The 17,115-nt window shown below is 37.9% G+C and overlaps 3 protein-coding genes across 5 annotated transcripts; 2 read left to right on the top strand and 1 right to left on the bottom strand.

Annotated features, from left to right (window-relative positions):
- Positions 1 to 712: 712 nt before the first annotated feature.
- LOC104215286 (mitochondrial phosphate carrier protein 1, mitochondrial-like) lies at positions 713 to 4,594 on the top strand. The gene is made up of 6 exons (XM_009765051.2): positions 713 to 1,091; positions 2,170 to 2,519; positions 2,605 to 2,648; positions 3,168 to 3,382; positions 3,470 to 3,594; positions 4,132 to 4,594. Exons 1-6 carry the CDS (start codon positions 933 to 935, stop codon positions 4,187 to 4,189), a joined length of 951 nt encoding a protein of 316 aa, XP_009763353.1. The 5' UTR covers positions 713 to 932; the 3' UTR covers positions 4,190 to 4,594.
- Positions 4,595 to 6,819: 2,225 nt separating this feature from the next.
- Positions 6,820 to 12,369, top strand: LOC104215287 (calcium-dependent protein kinase 5). 3 transcript variants are annotated; one of them, XM_009765055.2, is made up of 8 exons: positions 6,820 to 7,798; positions 7,933 to 8,076; positions 8,159 to 8,311; positions 8,386 to 8,501; positions 8,664 to 8,831; positions 9,340 to 9,564; positions 10,099 to 10,246; positions 11,925 to 12,369. In XM_009765055.2, exons 1-7 carry the CDS (start codon positions 7,018 to 7,020, stop codon positions 10,219 to 10,221), a joined length of 1,710 nt encoding a protein of 569 aa, XP_009763357.1. In that variant the 5' UTR covers positions 6,820 to 7,017; the 3' UTR covers positions 10,222 to 10,246; positions 11,925 to 12,369. The 3 variants fall into 3 exon arrangements, with proteins under 3 accessions (XP_009763357.1, XP_009763356.1, XP_009763358.1); XM_009765054.2 differs by having other exon boundaries at positions 11,932 to 12,369; XM_009765056.2 differs by having other exon boundaries at positions 11,941 to 12,088.
- A 1,684-nt stretch (positions 12,370 to 14,053) lies between these two features.
- Positions 14,054 to 15,332, bottom strand: LOC104215288 (uncharacterized). The gene has a single exon (XM_009765057.2). It carries the CDS (start codon positions 15,127 to 15,129, stop codon positions 14,599 to 14,601), a length of 531 nt encoding a protein of 176 aa, XP_009763359.1. The 5' UTR covers positions 15,130 to 15,332; the 3' UTR covers positions 14,054 to 14,598.
- Positions 15,333 to 17,115: the final 1,783 nt, after the last annotated feature.

Raw genomic sequence — 17,115 nt, forward strand, 5'->3', positions numbered from 1 at the left:
GGCCGCAGGCTATTTTGATGGGCTATTCCAGCCGTCACGTGTTTGGTTGCGAGTTATGTTATGAATCAGTTTTAGCCCAATGTGACACGAGTAGCTACCGGGCTGACACGAGCTATTGGGCCAAGAATTAACAATAGGCCCAAGTTAATTTGAGATCCAGGCTGAATAGTAAATTATAGGCTAAGGACGATTATGCTAAAAAGGATAGTGGATTTGAGTTGGACGTTATGCGAATTGTCGAAGAAAAGTATGTTCCTCTTTTCCCCTTTCTGAATCTAAGTTTCTCATCTTTCTTTTTCTATCTGTGCATCTTCTCCTATATTCTTAAGTTTAGTATTTCTATTATTAGCCTGCAATTTGAGTATTGGTTCAGCTGCTAATAATTGTAATAAATCTTTAGTTCTTATCAATATACTTTGAGATTGTAGCATTTGTTACAAGTTATTACATATATTATATCAGCTAATGCAACGAAGGAGTTTTAATATAAATGAAAATATAGTTTAGGGTAATTTTAGAGATACTAGATAGTTTAAGCAAAATTGACAAAAATTAAATTAAATAGTTTAGGGGCACTAGGGTATTAACTCAACAGTAAAAGGGGAAGATTTGAAAATTGACATGGTAGAAAATATCATTTGTTGTATTGACCTAGGTTTGGAGAGATGCCGATTGGCTGGCCATAGTCTTCTTTATTCCACGCACCCATGTAGTTTAGAATTTAGAGGGACAGCGAGCGAGCTTTATACAGTAGAAGTGAATGAACACGGAAGACGTGGACATGTTTGGAGCAAGAGAAAGTTCCAAAGTTCTTGGCCTCCAAAGTTCCAAGTATTCATCCAATTTCATTACTGGTCTTACTTCAGCATCACCACCATTACTCAACAGGCAATCGACTAGGTCAGGTTTCGTAGAGTAAAGTTGAAAAAAAAATGCTGAAGAAATTACAAATGGAAAGAGTAGAAGGACAAAGATGGTGCGAGGAGTTCTCACCTGGGTATTACGGACTCTGTACCGCTGGAGGAATGCTCAGCGCTGGCGTTACTCATCTCGCCATTACCCCTCTCGATGTCTTGAAGGTTAACATGCAGGTTCGACTTTTCTTTAATTTCTCACCTGCTTCATTCTTTTTCTCTTACTTTATAAAGTAAATAGGCGTATTCCCATTTGTGTCAGAGGCCCAACCATTGTATTTTCCATGGCTGTAAACTTGAGGTAGTTACAAAAACTTTATATTTCTCCCCTCATTTACCAGCCACATAGAAGCCCTTAAATTTTCCTTTTTTCCTCGTCCCTTTTGCCTATGTAGAACTTAATTATTCCTTGAGCCTTAGACCATCTTGCTTAAGACTTAAGTGCATAATATTTGTTTTCAGTCAGGATGTCTTGTGAAAACAACTGAGCCCTGAAAGTACTTTGAACCTCACTGACAATAAATGGCTGTTAGTGATTTCCTCATTTGATTGAAACCACTACAAACTGCTAAGCCAGTGGACAGTAGGTGCATGCGCCATTCTGGTGTCTGATAATTGTACATCGAGAAGCTTTCCTTGTCCATAGAGGTTGAATAGTTGCCATCTAATTTCAAAACTACAACCGCCGCTTTTCTGTGGATCTTGTTCAATAGGTTCATCTTTTGAAAGTTAATAGACCGAAAAAGAAAGAAAATAAAAGAAAACTCTTTCCAACTTATTACATAACCTGGTAAAGAGAAAGGAATAAAACTTTTGAAGTTAGGATTAAAGAGAACTTCTTCTCAAGGGGGGTCAAATTACCTATTTTGCAAACTTTCACTAATTAATCGCTCCTTCATGTTCAGAAACAAACTCCAACTATAAGATTCTTTCTAGTGTCGTGCTTTTGTTCTTCTGTCTGATGCTTAGATGTTTACTTTGTTTTCCAATATCTGCTCTGATAACTAAAATCTCCTGGTGCTGGATATGTGCCTGTAGTCATTCTGTTCTTATGATCCTTGTCTTGATTTCCAGCTGAAGAACCTCATGAGTTCTTTACTAATTTTTGCACTAGAAGACACCCCTTTGTCTTTACGAAAATCTGAAAAACTCCTTGCGGCACTCCTCATGACCGACAAACTAAAATTAAAGGGAGAAAGAAAAGAAGTAACTTTCCCAATCTGGTATGTGCTGATAATATCTTTATTTGCTTTAGGTGGACCCTCTCAAATATCGAGGCATTTCATCAGGTTTTATAACTCTATGGAGAGAGCAAGGCCATTCTGCTCTTTGGAGAGGTTGGTCAGGGAAACTATTTGGATATGGAGTTCAAGGAGGATGTAAATTTGGTCTTTATGAATACTTTAAAAGGTTCTATACTGACTTGTTGGTTAATCAACAAAGGAGTGTTATATTCTTCCTCAGCAGTGCATCAGCTCAAGTATTTGCTGATGTGGCACTCTGTCCCTTTGAAGCTGTCAAAGTTCAGGTCCAGACTCAGCCTCATTTTGCCAGGGGATTAACTGATGGGTTTCGCAAGCTGTATGTGAATGAAGGTCTTTCAGGGTAAAGTCCAAGAAGTATGCAGTGTTTATTCTATTGCTGTCCACCTTGCACATTGATGCTGAAGTTTGTTTTTGCTTCACTGTAGCTTTTTCAAGGGACTCTTTCCACTTTGGGGGCGTAACCTTCCATGTAAAATCTTTACTTAATTTAGCTTTTTTCTATTAGCCCTCCCATCTCCCCTATAGTTTCCTTCATATTGTCATTCAGAAGTGTTTTGGGACTTTCCTGGTAAAGTTTACTCATATGTGTCCCTTGGGTGGGGATGGAATAGAGTAATCGGTGTGAATTTTGTGTATTCTGTAAATTTGTCTTGCCCTTCAATTTATCTGTTCTTTGCCATTGAAAAGTGGCATTTGCATCTTGTGGCTGCTGCGTAGGATCTTTTTTGTTGCCTCAGTTCTTCATTTACTCTCTGGCTTTCTTTATTGTCGGCTACTTTACAAGTCTGCACTTGGTACTGAATTTTGTGGCTACTTTACAATTTCTAGAAAGTGCTTATTAATCATATTTGCCTTTGAAATCTTGCTGTATATAGATGCCCTTAACAATATGATTATCACATTACCAGCTGTAGTTACCAATATTTGGCTTTCTGCTTTTGGAGTTTGTAATTATGACTTGACTTTATGCTTCCTCTTCTGTTTGCAGTTTCCATGATCATGTTTTCGACATTTGAGCACTCGGTAGATCTGATGTACCGGAAGGTCATACAGAGAAGGAAGGAAGATTGCTCAAGAGCCCAGCAACTTGGCATAACATGCTTATCAGGCTATGTTGCTGGATCTGTTGGCACTGTAATATCTAATCCTGCTGACAATATTGTCTCATTTCTTTACAACAAAAAGGCCGACACAATAAGGGAGGTAAAACTTCTATCAAACACTCTCATGGTACTCAAGTATATTTGATATATCTAATTAGTTGGAAAAAATTTGATATGATGCTTTCAGGCCATAAAGAAGATTGGGCTTGTTAATTTGTTTACGAGAAGTCTTCCTGTTCGAATCACAATTGTGGGGCCTGTTGTGACTCTGCAATGGTTTCTCTATGACACAATTAAAGTGTTTACTGGACTGTAAGTATATCATTCTCTTTCTATGTACTTGTTCTTGTATAATTTTCTTTCCAAATGCTCGATTATTCTGTCCCTTTATTTGTCAACTTACTTGTCCATTTGTCAAGTAACGGTGATGAAATATTAGCTATTCAAGCACTATGGCCAGAACTGGGGAAGGAAGCTTTTCCTTGGTTATCGTCGTTATTGCTCCTACAAAATGCTTTGTGCTTTTGGACTTCAAAAAGTCATAAAGAAACTATGATATGAAGATCCGCAATAGCTCCGGATGTTATTGCTGAACATTCTTGTCAAGCATCAGAGATGCTTAAAATGTTTAAAACATGAAATCAACTGTATAAACTTAGGTATAGGAGTTTCTTGATGTGGCAATTGATAGCGTTGTGCAGAGAAATTTCATGAATAAAATAGATAAGTAGGCAATCCAACATAAAATTGTTGAGGCTATGTTTAGAATTGTAGTACTGGATGCTTGGTGCCTATAAAACACGTTTGATTCTCTGTTATGCTAAAATTTGTATTGTGTCTAACCTGTAGGCCGACAAGTGGGGGGCTTACTCGACATCAGAAGGATCCCAACTTACTCTTACAATAAACAACGGCTCCCTTAAGTCTGGTTTTGAGAAAAACATCAATTTTAGTCATTCTGAACTGTGCCATCAGTTACCTTCCTCGGCGTGTTCAGCACTCTCAGTTTGTTCTCCTTGTTTGATGAACTAGTCTGCAGTTCATCTTCATGAAACTCATTTCCATTCCTCAGGCAATCTGATCCACGTCTGGTTGAGACTTGTGAATGAAGCAATATTGCTTACAAGAGAAAATAGACAAGGATGACTCTGCAACTGTCACATCTTGTATATAACATACATATGTGTCTGAGATTTCATTTCTTTCATTTCACCTCCTGCTCAAGGAGATTTAAAGAGTATTTTGAAGATGTATTACGAAATAAAATTACTTAGTGGTAGTATGAAAATTGACGCTTTCTCTTTGTTCGGAAGATAGTATTTGCACTTGGATCCAACAAAGGACCCCCCCTCCCCCCCAACACCCCCCCCACATTAAGGAAAAAAAAAAGAGAATTACTTTGAAAATTTTTGACTACTTGGACATGTCACTAGGGATCCCACTTGTCATGCTGAGTTCTTTTTACTATTAGCTGTGACAAACAAATGAGAAAAGTGGACATGGATTGTCCAGGGTGACTGCATCTATTGTTTATCTTGTTGATTTGTGGTAATCTATTACTCCCTCCGTTTCAATTTATGTGAACACATTTGATTGAGCACGTAGTTTAAGAAAAGAGAGAAGACTTTGAATCTTGTGGTGTAAAATGAGGCACATATATTTTGTGTGGCTATAAAACATTGTGTAAAGGTAATTTGTTTCCAAATAAGGAAAAAAGTCATTCTTTTTAACACGGACTAAAAAGAAAATAGGTTAACATAAATTGAAACGGAGGGAGTATGTTTTGTGAGTTGCAGACGCAAAGGGTTGAGATGAATCTAAGCTAGCGTTTGGATATAGATTTGAAATATGAGTTTTTGAAGTTATGTTGAAATTTTATTTTTGAAAGTTGAAGTTGGGTTTGAACATGCATTTTATTTGAAAAAAGTTGAAGTTTTGTGAGTGGAAGAAAAAATTTCACCCAAAATCTAACCAGTTTTTGGAACTTGAAATATTTTTCAATTTTTTTGTTTTAAAAACTAACCATATTCTATGAACAAATATTATTTTTAAGTTTTTTTTTTCAAAATAAGGCGTCAAAATCTATGGCCAAACTGTTTGACCAAAAAGTGTGAGACCTTTTATTAAACTAATTAAATAAGAAGGAGAGGATAAATCCTAGCCAAAGATAATTAACTCTGGATCAATGAATGCTAAGTAAGAAACGGAGGGTAAAGTTAACCTCATGAACTCATTAAGATAATGGGAAAAATTTAATGTGTATGATGAGCTTACGTTCATTCTCGACATCATTACTCCACTATGTAAAATAAAGAAGAAAGAAAGGATTCACCATTAATGACCACATGATATGTCTTTGTTTATTCCATAACAGTGGCTACATAAAATGAATAGCAAGGTTCTGAACCTTCTCTCATTTACGAGATGGATTCTCCAATTCCCATCCCCCTGTCAGTGAAGAAGTGTGTGATTTGTGAACCCCCCTGTCTTTATTCTCTCACCTAGTATATATACTAGGTATTCTCATTTACACAACGATCATTAGCCAGAATACCTAAGTCATTTAACTGTATCACCGGTTGACCCTCTGAAATGCCGTAATATCCAATTCGCCGTACAAGCATTCTGAGTACACGACCTCGGCCGTGGCTGAGGTGCTTGTCGCTATAATGTTGTATGAATACGACTTCGACCCAAGTGACTTTTCGCCGTTCCTCTTCACGCAAATTCTCGTTTGATCAGATTCTATCCATACACAAACGAGTCGTTAATGTAAGGCTATTTTTGGAGGAAAAAAGATGAAGAAATTTGGAAGTGGGGACACAACTGGTGCTAATAGTAGTGTTTATGCAAGTAAGGGTGGCTGGACTGGAGCCAACCGCCAAAGCCAGTGTCCAGTGGACTACTAGTTTAGGTTGAAGCGTAGAAATGTTTGGATGTAGCAAAAGACTTGAGTGGTTTTCCAATGTCAGCAATGTGACGCGTTGAATAGTCAGACGTTAGAGCTGGAAGTGGTATCCCACCCAATTGTTAAGAACGCGCTCTCTCTGGTCCCACGCAACAACAACAACAATCCAGTATAATCCCACTTGGTGAGACTCGAACTCACAACCTCTCGATTGGAAGTGGGCTTGCTTACCATCAGATCAAACCCTCTTCCCACCTTGTCTCTAGTCCCACACAAAGTTACAATATCCATAAAGATAAACACATTATTAAGAATAAAGTATGCTTGATGGAGCAGTTCAAACACTTTTGCAATTACTAATACAAATGTTATGTGTTTAATGGTATTATCATCATGATTAGTTTTATATAATCTTCTCGTATATTTTTTTCTACATATTCTATAACTCAATAGTTAATTAATACATAATAAACTATTATCTCCGTTCACTTTTAATTATCAAATATTCTAAAAATAAATTTTCATTTTTACTTGTTAATTTTCGCAAAACAATTTATTTTTTCTGTTTTACCCTTAACATTAATTACTTAATATTTATTATTTCAGAAGTCGCATGAAATTACAAGTAGATTTTGTTTTTCCTAAATAAAATACTAGTAGGAGAGTAGATCGGTACAATGTTCAGGAGTTGACCTCCGTATATCATCTTCTTCTTCCTCTTGTTGGTCATCAGCAGTAGCGATAGAATTGACCGTCTTCCTCCACCTGCTACGTGCTTCCCTTCTTTTGTGTTAGATCTATCAATCATTGTTTTCTATAAGTTTTGGATGCGAAAAAGGAAACAAGGAGGATTGGATGAGGAAAGCTTTGTTGAGCTGAGGGCTGGGGATTGTGATTGTTTGATGGGCAATACATGCCGTGGATCTTTCGGAGGCAAAACTTTTGCTCAGCCCCCTCAAGACCATTCAAAGCGCACCAATCCGGATTCTGATTCTTCCTCTCCCACTCCCACCCCCCAAAAAGAACAACAACAACAACAACCTCCTCCTAATAGTTTACCTCTCAGGAAAGAGATGAATCGCACCAGCGCCAACCAGTCCTATTACGTGCTGGGTCATAAGACCCCTAACATTCGCGATCTCTATACCCTGGGTCGTAAACTAGGACAAGGCCAGTTTGGCACCACTTACTTATGCACCGAGCTGTCATCGGGGATCGAGTACGCCTGTAAATCTATTGCCAAGAGAAAACTCATCTCGAAGGAGGACGTTGAAGATGTGAGGAGGGAAATTCAGATAATGCACCATTTGGCAGGTCACAAGAACATCGTTTCCATCAAGGGTGCTTATGAGGATCCTTTGTATGTTCATATTGTCATGGAGCTTTGTAGTGGCGGTGAATTGTTTGACCGCATCATTCAAAGAGGTCACTACACGGAGAAAAATGCTGCAGAATTGACTAAAATCATTGTAGGTGTTGTGGAGGCTTGCCATTCCCTTGGAGTTATGCATAGAGATCTCAAACCTGAGAATTTCTTGTTGGTTAACAAGGATGATGATTTCTCTCTCAAGGCCATTGACTTTGGACTCTCTGTCTTCTTTAAACCAGGTCAATCTCCACATCTTAGCTACCTTGTTCTCTTCCTATAATTAGTTGCCTTTTGACATTCATTTGGTGCCACAGGAGTATATCTTTTTTTATTGTAATGTTGGTTTGACGAGTTTTGTTGGTTGCTCCTCCAGGCCAGATTTTCACGGATGTGGTCGGGAGTCCATATTATGTTGCTCCTGAGGTGCTTTTGAAGCATTATGGTCCTGAAGCAGATGTTTGGACAGCAGGGGTCATACTCTACATCCTGCTTAGTGGTGTTCCACCATTTTGGGCCGGTATGCATGTTACAATCCTATACAGCATAGCTGTCAATTTTCTGGTTTTTGTCTTTGTACACTTACCATCTTAATTCTTCAGAAACACAACAGGGGATATTTGATGCAGTTCTGAAAGGGCACATTGATTTTGAGTCAGACCCTTGGCCCTTAATATCTGAGAGTGCAAAAGATCTCATCCGGAAGATGTTATGCATGCGGCCTTCAGAGCGGCTAACTGCTCATGAAGTATTATGTATGTTCCCCTTATCTCTAAGGAGTCATTCATGTAAACCAACTGCTGATCTCGTATTATGGTTTTCTCTGCAGGTCATCCTTGGATTTGTGAAAATGGTGTTGCTCCTGATAGAGCACTTGATCCTGCAGTACTTTCTCGCCTTAAACATTTTTCTGCAATGAACAAGTTAAAAAAGATGGCTTTGCGGGTATGCACACAAATCTGGTCGTACTTCTGTTCATTATGGTTCTTCAGTGTCCGATCAACCTCATTGTAGAAGTCATGGCAGAAACTTTTGATTCTTTCATCTGGGAGGCATGTACCTGAATAATGCAATGTATTTAAGTTTTCATACTTATTCTGCTTTCAGGTGATCGCTGAAAGCTTGTCGGAGGAGGAGATTGCCGGTCTAAAGGAGATGTTTAAGGCCATGGATACTGATAACAGTGGTGCAATTACATTTGATGAACTAAAAGCTGGTTTGAGAAAATATGGCTCTACTCTAAAGGATATAGAGATACGGGAACTTATGGATGCGGTAAGGAAACTTTTACTGCAAACTAATTATATTTGTTTTGTGCATCTTTGTCCAATTGATGATGTGGCTGTACCCAAAGGTGGGCAGAAGCATAAAAATGTACAATGACACAAGATCATGAACTGCTGGTCAGTTAAAATCTGCTTGTTCCTCAATTTGCAAAGACTAGAGTCGGATTGGGATCTTTACTTTGTTTAATTAATTACGAACATTCATGGAGGAGCACTTAAACTAAATGTAGCTGCTGAAGCTTCACTGGAAAGCTGCCCAGTCTTTTTGTTTGTTTTTTTTTTGGGGGGGGGGGGGGAGGGGGGTGGCTAAGTAGTTGGCTCCGCATATATGCTTCATCACAACCACCTTACCGTTAATGGTTCAGGTCTTGTCTTTAAATAGACCCATGATTATCTCTGTACTGGCTCTCTAAACATGTTTGTCTATGAGGTTCATACAGAAGTGCTTATCTAACTCCTTAATGCCATTGATATAGCTATAATATTACTGTTTTCAGGCTGATGTCGACAACAGTGGAACTATAGACTATGGAGAATTCATAGCAGCAACTATTCACCTTAACAAATTGGACCGCGAAGAACATCTCATGGCAGCATTTCAGTATTTTGACAAGGATGCAAGTGGTTATATTACAGTTGATGAGCTCCAGCAAGCGTGTGCAGATCATAACATTACAGATGTCTTCTTTGAGGATATTATCAGAGAAGTTGATCAAGATAATGTAAGTCAATTATTGTTGAAGATAAAGTTGGAGTATTTTAGGAACTTATCATTAAAAAAGTGAACGCATATTAGGAGATAACGATTATGTTTCAGGATACTAAAATTTGACTAAAGTTCTTTATAGCTTGCAGCTGTACTGATTTATTTATAATTGCTCAGATGCACTGAGATGTTTCAGAAATTGTTTTTGAAGAATACTCTGTTGTTCTGTTTGGTCTGACTGCACTTAGGCCAGCTACTCACTTTTTGGTGTCACTTCTAGTTCAAATAGGTCTGTGTAGGATAAGAAGACAAAGCAGAGATAATTGTCAAAAAGAGGGGAAAAAGCAAGACAAAGCAGTGATAGCATAATAAAAATGAAAAGTGTTGTTAGAACATAGAAACTTTTCTGACTTTCTTCAAATCAAATAAATCTTGGTTGTACTTTGATCAGTCTTCCGAAACCTTAGTATAGAGCAGATGCAGGCAAATTGCGTCATATTTCTTGCTACTTTAACTATTTATTTGGTTTCCCGGTGGACTTCCCTTTCAGGATGGGCGCATTGATTACGGAGAATTTGTTGCTATGATGCAAAAAGGAAATCCATGTATTGGAAGACGAACAATGCGAAATAGTCTGAATTTTAGCATGAGAGATGCACCTGGAGCTCATTAGCTTTTTGAATGGACACATAATTTAGGTATTTTCCTTTTTCTTTCTGAAGTAACCTTTGCTTTGACAATTAAAATCTTTCCTTGTTCTATCCTTCTTAAGAAATTGAATCGGCAAAGATAATTTTATAAATAAAACAGCACTAAGTGTGTCCTGTAAAACTGTACCGGTGTAGCAAAAAATTATAGTCAGCAAAAGTATATCCCATCTAATCCTGTACGGAATGTAACATGTCTCGAATGGATTCAGCTTCCTCTACATGCTCCATTTACACCAAAAAACATGTATTTCAGATTCAGATTTCTTTTGCATTTTCATCTTTTTTGTACTAGTTTCTTCCCTTTTGGCAAAAGTTTTATGTACCACATTGATGGCTGTCATACATGGCTATGCAAGGAACATGCCTAAGTGAGCACATTCCGACAAATTCAATGTTTAGAAGTTTCATAATATTATGACTATTTTTATACCAGCCATCAGTCGAACCAACCTTCTTTTATCCAGGTATGGGACAAACATTGTGAAGCTCACATAGACTAGGTTAGGTAAAAATCTCTGTTGGACAAACAATGTTTGGAAATTTCATAATCTGTTTTCTGCTGAACATGAAGTTGTGGAAGTTAATTAATAATCTGAATGATATTATTAACTGAACAAGTGTCAAAGACACTTCAGCGTGTCATTTCAGAATATGCACACAAAGGGTGTGATCTAGTGATGAATGAGGTTGGGAAAAAAAAATCATAAGAGACTTTGCATCTTGTGGAGGCAAAGAAATTGGGTGGTTTTTTTTCCATCTATGTTTCAGTGGACAAAATTACCAGATTCATGTACCTTTGAAGAGGATACAGGCATCCGGTGGAATAGTCGAGGTCATGCAAGTTGGGTTCAAGACCACCTTCATATTAGAAGAAGTATCATTTCAGAATATTTGGTATGATGTGTCATTTGAGAATATCCTGGACTCTGGAGGGTTATTAGAACTAATTGTATTTTCTAACCATTAATTAACTCTATAAAAAGAATGTCGAGTTAGACTTCGTTGAAATTTAGGTAGAATATGTGTGAACGGTAAACCAACTATAGTTATATTTATTAACCCAGTATGAAGCCACCTATGCCTTAGTCCCAACTGGTTGAGGTTGGCCATCTATATCAGGGGAATTATCCATGTAGCTCTATGCAGTCCATTTAATTCTGATACTGATTAATTTGACTTTTAAGGCGAATTAGGTGTACTATAAAATTAGAGTTCCTCTGTGTTCCACACTTATTCCTACATGGATCATCTTTTCCATGTGATTCTAGGTGTGCGTTGTCGCCTATTTCCTTTATGAAATAAAGCCATTTTGTTTTTCTTCCTTCATCAACATGCATTAGGCGTCAAGGTTGTATTTTGTTCTCGTGTAAATTGCAGTCTTTGCCATATTATCATAGTTGAGTTACTTGATTTGATTCATAGTATGCAATTTTAATATTCGGATGTCCTGTAGTTACACAAGTGCCTGGGTACTTGTTGGTGTACTATACCTGTCCTTTAGTTACACAAGTGCTTGTGTACTTGTTGGTGTACTATACCTTTTGATTTTGATTTTTTATTCTCACTGTTTCTGCCGGAATGCTGTTATGGCGTTTTAGGCCAGGAACAGGTGCATCTCTTGGTCATGTTAACGTGTAAAAGGTATTCTGACATTGATACTGACTAGTTTGCAGGTTTTGCAGAAAATAGAACAATGGCAACGAAACTGCCATGATAACACGTCTCCTACCCAGTTCTGACAGTGGCATGCCATGTTCTCAAGTTGGAGTAGAAGAGGATGACTGAAAGAGCTTGTAGATTGCTATCATCTTGCTGTGTGCCTCGACAAAATGTTGAAATCTCTGTAGTCAAGTGCGGAATCGTTTCAGCTACTTGATGTGTTCAAATTTATTTAGTGTTCTTTAGTTGAGGCTTCATGCTTGCTTCTATTAGAAGGTGGTTTACCTTCAGATGTATCCTTCTCAAATCAGTTCACATTTCTTATTTACATAATTATGTATTTCATCCATGAGTTTTTCTCTATTGCTAGATTATCTTCATTGTCTTTGAGGAAAACATCCGATTTGGTGTACAATTTTACATAAGCTATATTTGCAGGACATGGTTAGTCATTTGTGTACAAGCTTGATTAATCACTGATTTTCTCGAATTCAGCATAATAAATTGCAGTTGATAGCAAAGAAGTTTTCTTTCCTGAGACCCAGCCGCATGGCTTCTGGTATGCCTGCTGCTCATTTGCAAAGTTAAGCTACTGAGAGGATGCAGCAATTTCACATAATACAGCAATTTCCTGAAGGATAACCAAAACGAAATATCAAACGAGCATGTTTTGGTGGAACTTGTGACCCAATTCCTTCCTTCAGTCCATCAAAGTATAATTGCTTTTGAAGGAGGATAAGATGCAATGCCTCTGAAAATAGAATCTTCAAAGGACATTTCTTCCTTATCTGATTTAAATTATAAACGAAATTTAGAGATTAGATTATGGGTGTTCGTTGGTCGATACGGTACGGTATTTAGACATTTCGGTTCGGTATTTTCGGTATTCTGTTTCTTAAAATCCTATACCAATACCGTACCTAATTAAATTCGCTATGGTTTGGTTTTTCTCCTTTCGGTTTCGGTTTATTCGGTTCGGTAACTTTGGTTTATTCAGTTTGAATACTAACTAGTGCATAGAGCCAATGTTTGTTGACAAAAATTTTGTCCAAAACTAGCAAATATCGATCCAAATAGATAAAATTATACATGAAAGAATATTTGATCATTAGAAATGTCTTGTTACTTATTTAGAGTTAATTGATGAACTTTGAGAATAAAGGAAAGTAAAATTTTAGATTTTTTATATTTATGTTATGATTGATAATATGTGTTTTATGTAATATAATATATATTTCGGTACGGTATCGATATTTCGGTATTTTATCTGAAAATACCAAATACCATACCTAATACTAATTTTTAAAAAAACTTAAACCAAATACCATACCATATACCAAAATACCGTATACCAAATACCAAAATTTTCGATTTCGGTGCGGTAATTCGATATTTACCAAATTATGCCCAGCCCTAGATTAGATAACAGCAAAATTCTACTTAAATTTGTAAAACTTCTTGACATAGGGTAATTCACATAACTTGTCTTTGAATTTTGGTTTTTCAGAGAATTAAGTTTTAAAAAAATATTTCTGAAGAAAAGTTGCATGTTTTCCAATTACTTTTTGAGAAAAATAATGTTGGACTGTATGTGCTAGTTTTTTGAAACCTCGCCTTTGATTTTGTGAAAGAGTTAAAAAAAGGCGCTAATAAGACCAAACAGCATATTCGGCCACCGACGGCCAAAGAGCAAAATAGCTGTCGGTGAGCAAGTTCCAGCGGGTACCCCATGTGCTGCCTCTCGACTACTACTTATTGAACACCTCACAAACACACACACACATACACACATTACCCGGTCCCACTATGACTGCCGACACGTTCTTCAACTTTCTGTCTTCTCTCCCGTTTTTAGCTCATGGGTTAGTCTTCAACTTCTATCTATATAGCATTGTTTTTTTGTGTTAAGAAGTTGGAAAACTTGATGATAGGTCTATAGTGCTAATTACATCAGCATTAATTTCAGTAGCTAGTAGGTTTCTATTTGAAAACAGTCCCTCTATCCAGGGTGAGGGTACGGTCTGTGTACACACTACCCTCCCCAGATCCCACTAAGTGAGATTATATTGGATAATTGTTGTTTGTATTTGATTAGAAACATATATGCAAAGGCTGAATCCAATCGGACGGTGACTCTTTGGCCAACAAAATTTACATTTATACATAAATCAAACGGAGAAAGTACATAATATGATATAAAGCACAAGAATGGTATCGGAAAAGAATTACAAGGACAACGAAGAGGGGGAAAAAAACAAAAATTAATACTACGGCATGCTCAAGGTTGGGATTGGTTTCACTTCCACTCAACTAGCATTGTGTGCCTGTGCAGCTGCTCATTCGACCATACGATGAAGATGAATGCAATGCCTCCAGGAGCAGGGGACCGCTATGAATTAATTCACTTTCTACTAATTTATACATTTATACGTACTCACCGCAAATTATACTTAACAAGGATATATAGAATAGTACTACGAAGCACATTTACTGTGGCTGCCTGCCTAATGAGACGTAAATTTTAACTCCCCGATGGATCTATTATTTGGCAACCACTCGAATCTATCAACAACTTGGAATCAATCAATGAATGAACCGACATCACAAAAAGAGCTTATAGATCTTCCAAAAGAAAAAGAAATGGTAATTTGACGCATGCATATATATATATATATATATGATCAGTTTCTCATTGCCTTGCCGTCATCGAAGTTCTTGGAGTAGTTGAAGGAGTCATAGCGGAAGGTTTGAGGTAGACCTACGTTGTTGTCGGAGCGGATGAACCTCCGTAGCTCCGACCTTACTTTGTAAAACACATGCCTCAAGCTGCCCCTGCTGTGGCAACCCAATACGGCTTTCTCCTCTTCATTCATTTCCAGATCCTGGGCGAACGTGGGCTTCTTGGACATGATCCAGCCCAATCCCCACTCCCACCATTTCCTTATCGAACTGCCAGCGTATTCTCCCATTCCGGCTGATAAAGAGGACAAGGATTTGGATCGGCGAAATGCCCATGAGGAGGAAGAGGTGTTAGAGGTGGAGTAGAATGAGAGGATGGGTTGTTGACAAGCAGACCTCGCGCGCATGTTCATCCTTAGGGAGAGAGAAGACAATCTTTTGCGGACGCCAAGTCCTCCTGCTGCTGTTTCTTCTGCAGGTTGCGACATTGGCAGAGCTTCCTTGCTCTGAAAACTTTGAAGAAGAGAGCTCATGGTTTATGTTTAATGGGATTCGGTGGTGATGAAGAGGGAAATTAATGTAGGTCAGATGGGGCTTTCCTTACGGAGAGAAATGATATGAAACCCCCCAACTAAAAACTACTCAGCATTTTATTTTTAGGAGTAATAAACAAGGTGAGTGGTGACAAGTAATGGTCATCACTCACCACCGTCACCCGCACATTCCTACGTTTTCCCTTCACATTCATTGACAGCCTGTTATATTCTCCTTTTCCATCATTTATTTATTTATTTATGAGACTCTTTTGCCCCTCAACTTCCCATTTGTGACCAACGCCCAGCGGTACTACAGGTTGTACACATTCAATCTATAATGCCTATGAAAATCTAAAGCTGTGTCCTTGGAGTTGCTTTTACCTTTTTACCACGATAATTTTAAGGTAACCCCACCAGCTTTTTCCTAATTTCACCTATTTATGTCAAACAGTAAGGAGGAAAGCTTTTTATCTGCCAGTAAGTGGAGGCAGTCATTTGGCGTTCTCAAGTGTCATTGTTTACTGCAGTTTAGCGGCATTAGCGCTGAGGTGAACCACATGGATACGGGAACCCCGACATCCTTGTCTCGTCAAAAGCGTATTGAAGGTGCCATGGATTAAGAATTTCCAGCGCAACGACAGCCTTAACTCCTTGTGCAGCGAAAATTACAAACTCGCGAGGAGAGTTACAAACTCCTCGTCCAACTGCTAACAACATATCTTGTAGCTTTACCACTTATCACTACGCGCTGGAACAAATACTAGGTCAGAGCAGGAACATAGGTGAAGTGAAACAGTCTCTTCTTCATGTACAATTTATTTTGACTGTTTTTCTTCAAAAATTTATCCTCCAGTGCTTTCCATAATTTACTTGCAGAAGTTTCCTTTGTGTATGGATATTTCTGCTCTCTAGCAAGGTAGGATCGAATGGTACCGCAAGCAACACGGTTGATAATTCTCCAATCTTCTTCTCCAATAACATCTGGTTTCTTTTCTTCAATGGCCAGATCTAGCCCTTGTTGAAAAAGGACATCTAGAACCTCGCCTTGCCACATCCCAAAATGTCCGGACCCGTCAAATATTTCGACCGCAAATTTCGCATTTGACACAATTCTTGTCATAAGCGAAGATGCCAATGATGACGTATTGTTGACACTTGATGTAGATTCTTCTTGTTTATTGTCTCCCATCTTTGACACAAATATTATTTAATAGCTGACGACACAAATCAAGATTATTTCCTTTCTGGTGTGGAAGATCAGACTAAGCTGCAACCACAGAGCATACTCAGACAGAACCTTGACTCAGTTACCAAGATAAATCTTTTCTGATGTGGAAGATCAGACTATGCTGCAACCACAGAGCATACTTAGACAGTACCTTGGCTCTGATACCAATTGTTGCGGAAGCCAAATGTATATAGTGTGAATAAGTCACAACTACTATACCAAAAATTATGACAGCCACCAAATAATAAATAAGACAATAAAGCAACAATAAAGGGAACACCAGAATTTACGAGGTTCGGCTAATTTTGCCTACTCCTCGGACACAACCAATATTTTATTTCACTCCAAAAATACAAGTGAAATAATACTAAAGAGAGAAGATACAAATGCCTTAAACAAATGAGAAGGCAAATGAGAGGTGTGTTTCAATCCTAAACATTAGGCCTTCTTTTATAGGGAAAAATCCCCCCAAACTTAACTCCCAACCAATGTGGGACTTTGGCATTTTGCCAAACTTCAACAAATCTCCACCTTGGCAAAATTCCACATTTTCAATTCTCTCTCAATAACAAATTTTGGTTGTGTCTTCATCTTCAATCTTCAGTGTTCAACAATGTTGATCAAATCCAAACAATGTTGAAACTTGACCGCAGTCACCACCTTTGTCAGCATATCAGCAGGATTCTCTGTAGTATGAATTTTCTTCACCGTGACTCCACCTTCTTCTATGATTTCTCGTACGAAATGATACCGAA

Source organism: Nicotiana sylvestris, chromosome 1 (genome assembly GCF_000393655.2).
Source record: "Nicotiana sylvestris chromosome 1, ASM39365v2, whole genome shotgun sequence".
Classification (NCBI taxonomy): Eukaryota; Viridiplantae; Streptophyta; class Magnoliopsida; order Solanales; family Solanaceae; genus Nicotiana; species Nicotiana sylvestris.

Coding starts and splice junctions, on each gene's coding strand:
- LOC104215286 (XM_009765051.2), top strand. CDS start 933: ATGCTGAAGAAATTACAAATGGAAAGAGTAGAAGGACAAAGATGGTGC. Junction 1,092..2,169: donor TCTTGAAGGTTAACATGCAG/GTTCGACTTTTC, acceptor TATTTGCTTTAG/GTGGACCCTCTCAAATATCG. Junction 3,595..4,131: donor ATTAAAGTGTTTACTGGACT/GTAAGTATATCA, acceptor TCTAACCTGTAG/GCCGACAAGTGGGGGGCTTA.
- LOC104215287 (XM_009765055.2), top strand. CDS start 7,018: ATGCGAAAAAGGAAACAAGGAGGATTGGATGAGGAAAGCTTTGTTGAG. Junction 8,077..8,158: donor TGTTCCACCATTTTGGGCCG/GTATGCATGTTA, acceptor TTAATTCTTCAG/AAACACAACAGGGGATATTT. Junction 8,502..8,663: donor TAAAAAAGATGGCTTTGCGG/GTATGCACACAA, acceptor TTCTGCTTTCAG/GTGATCGCTGAAAGCTTGTC.
- LOC104215288 (XM_009765057.2), bottom strand. CDS start 15,129: ATGAGCTCTCTTCTTCAAAGTTTTCAGAGCAAGGAAGCTCTGCCAATG.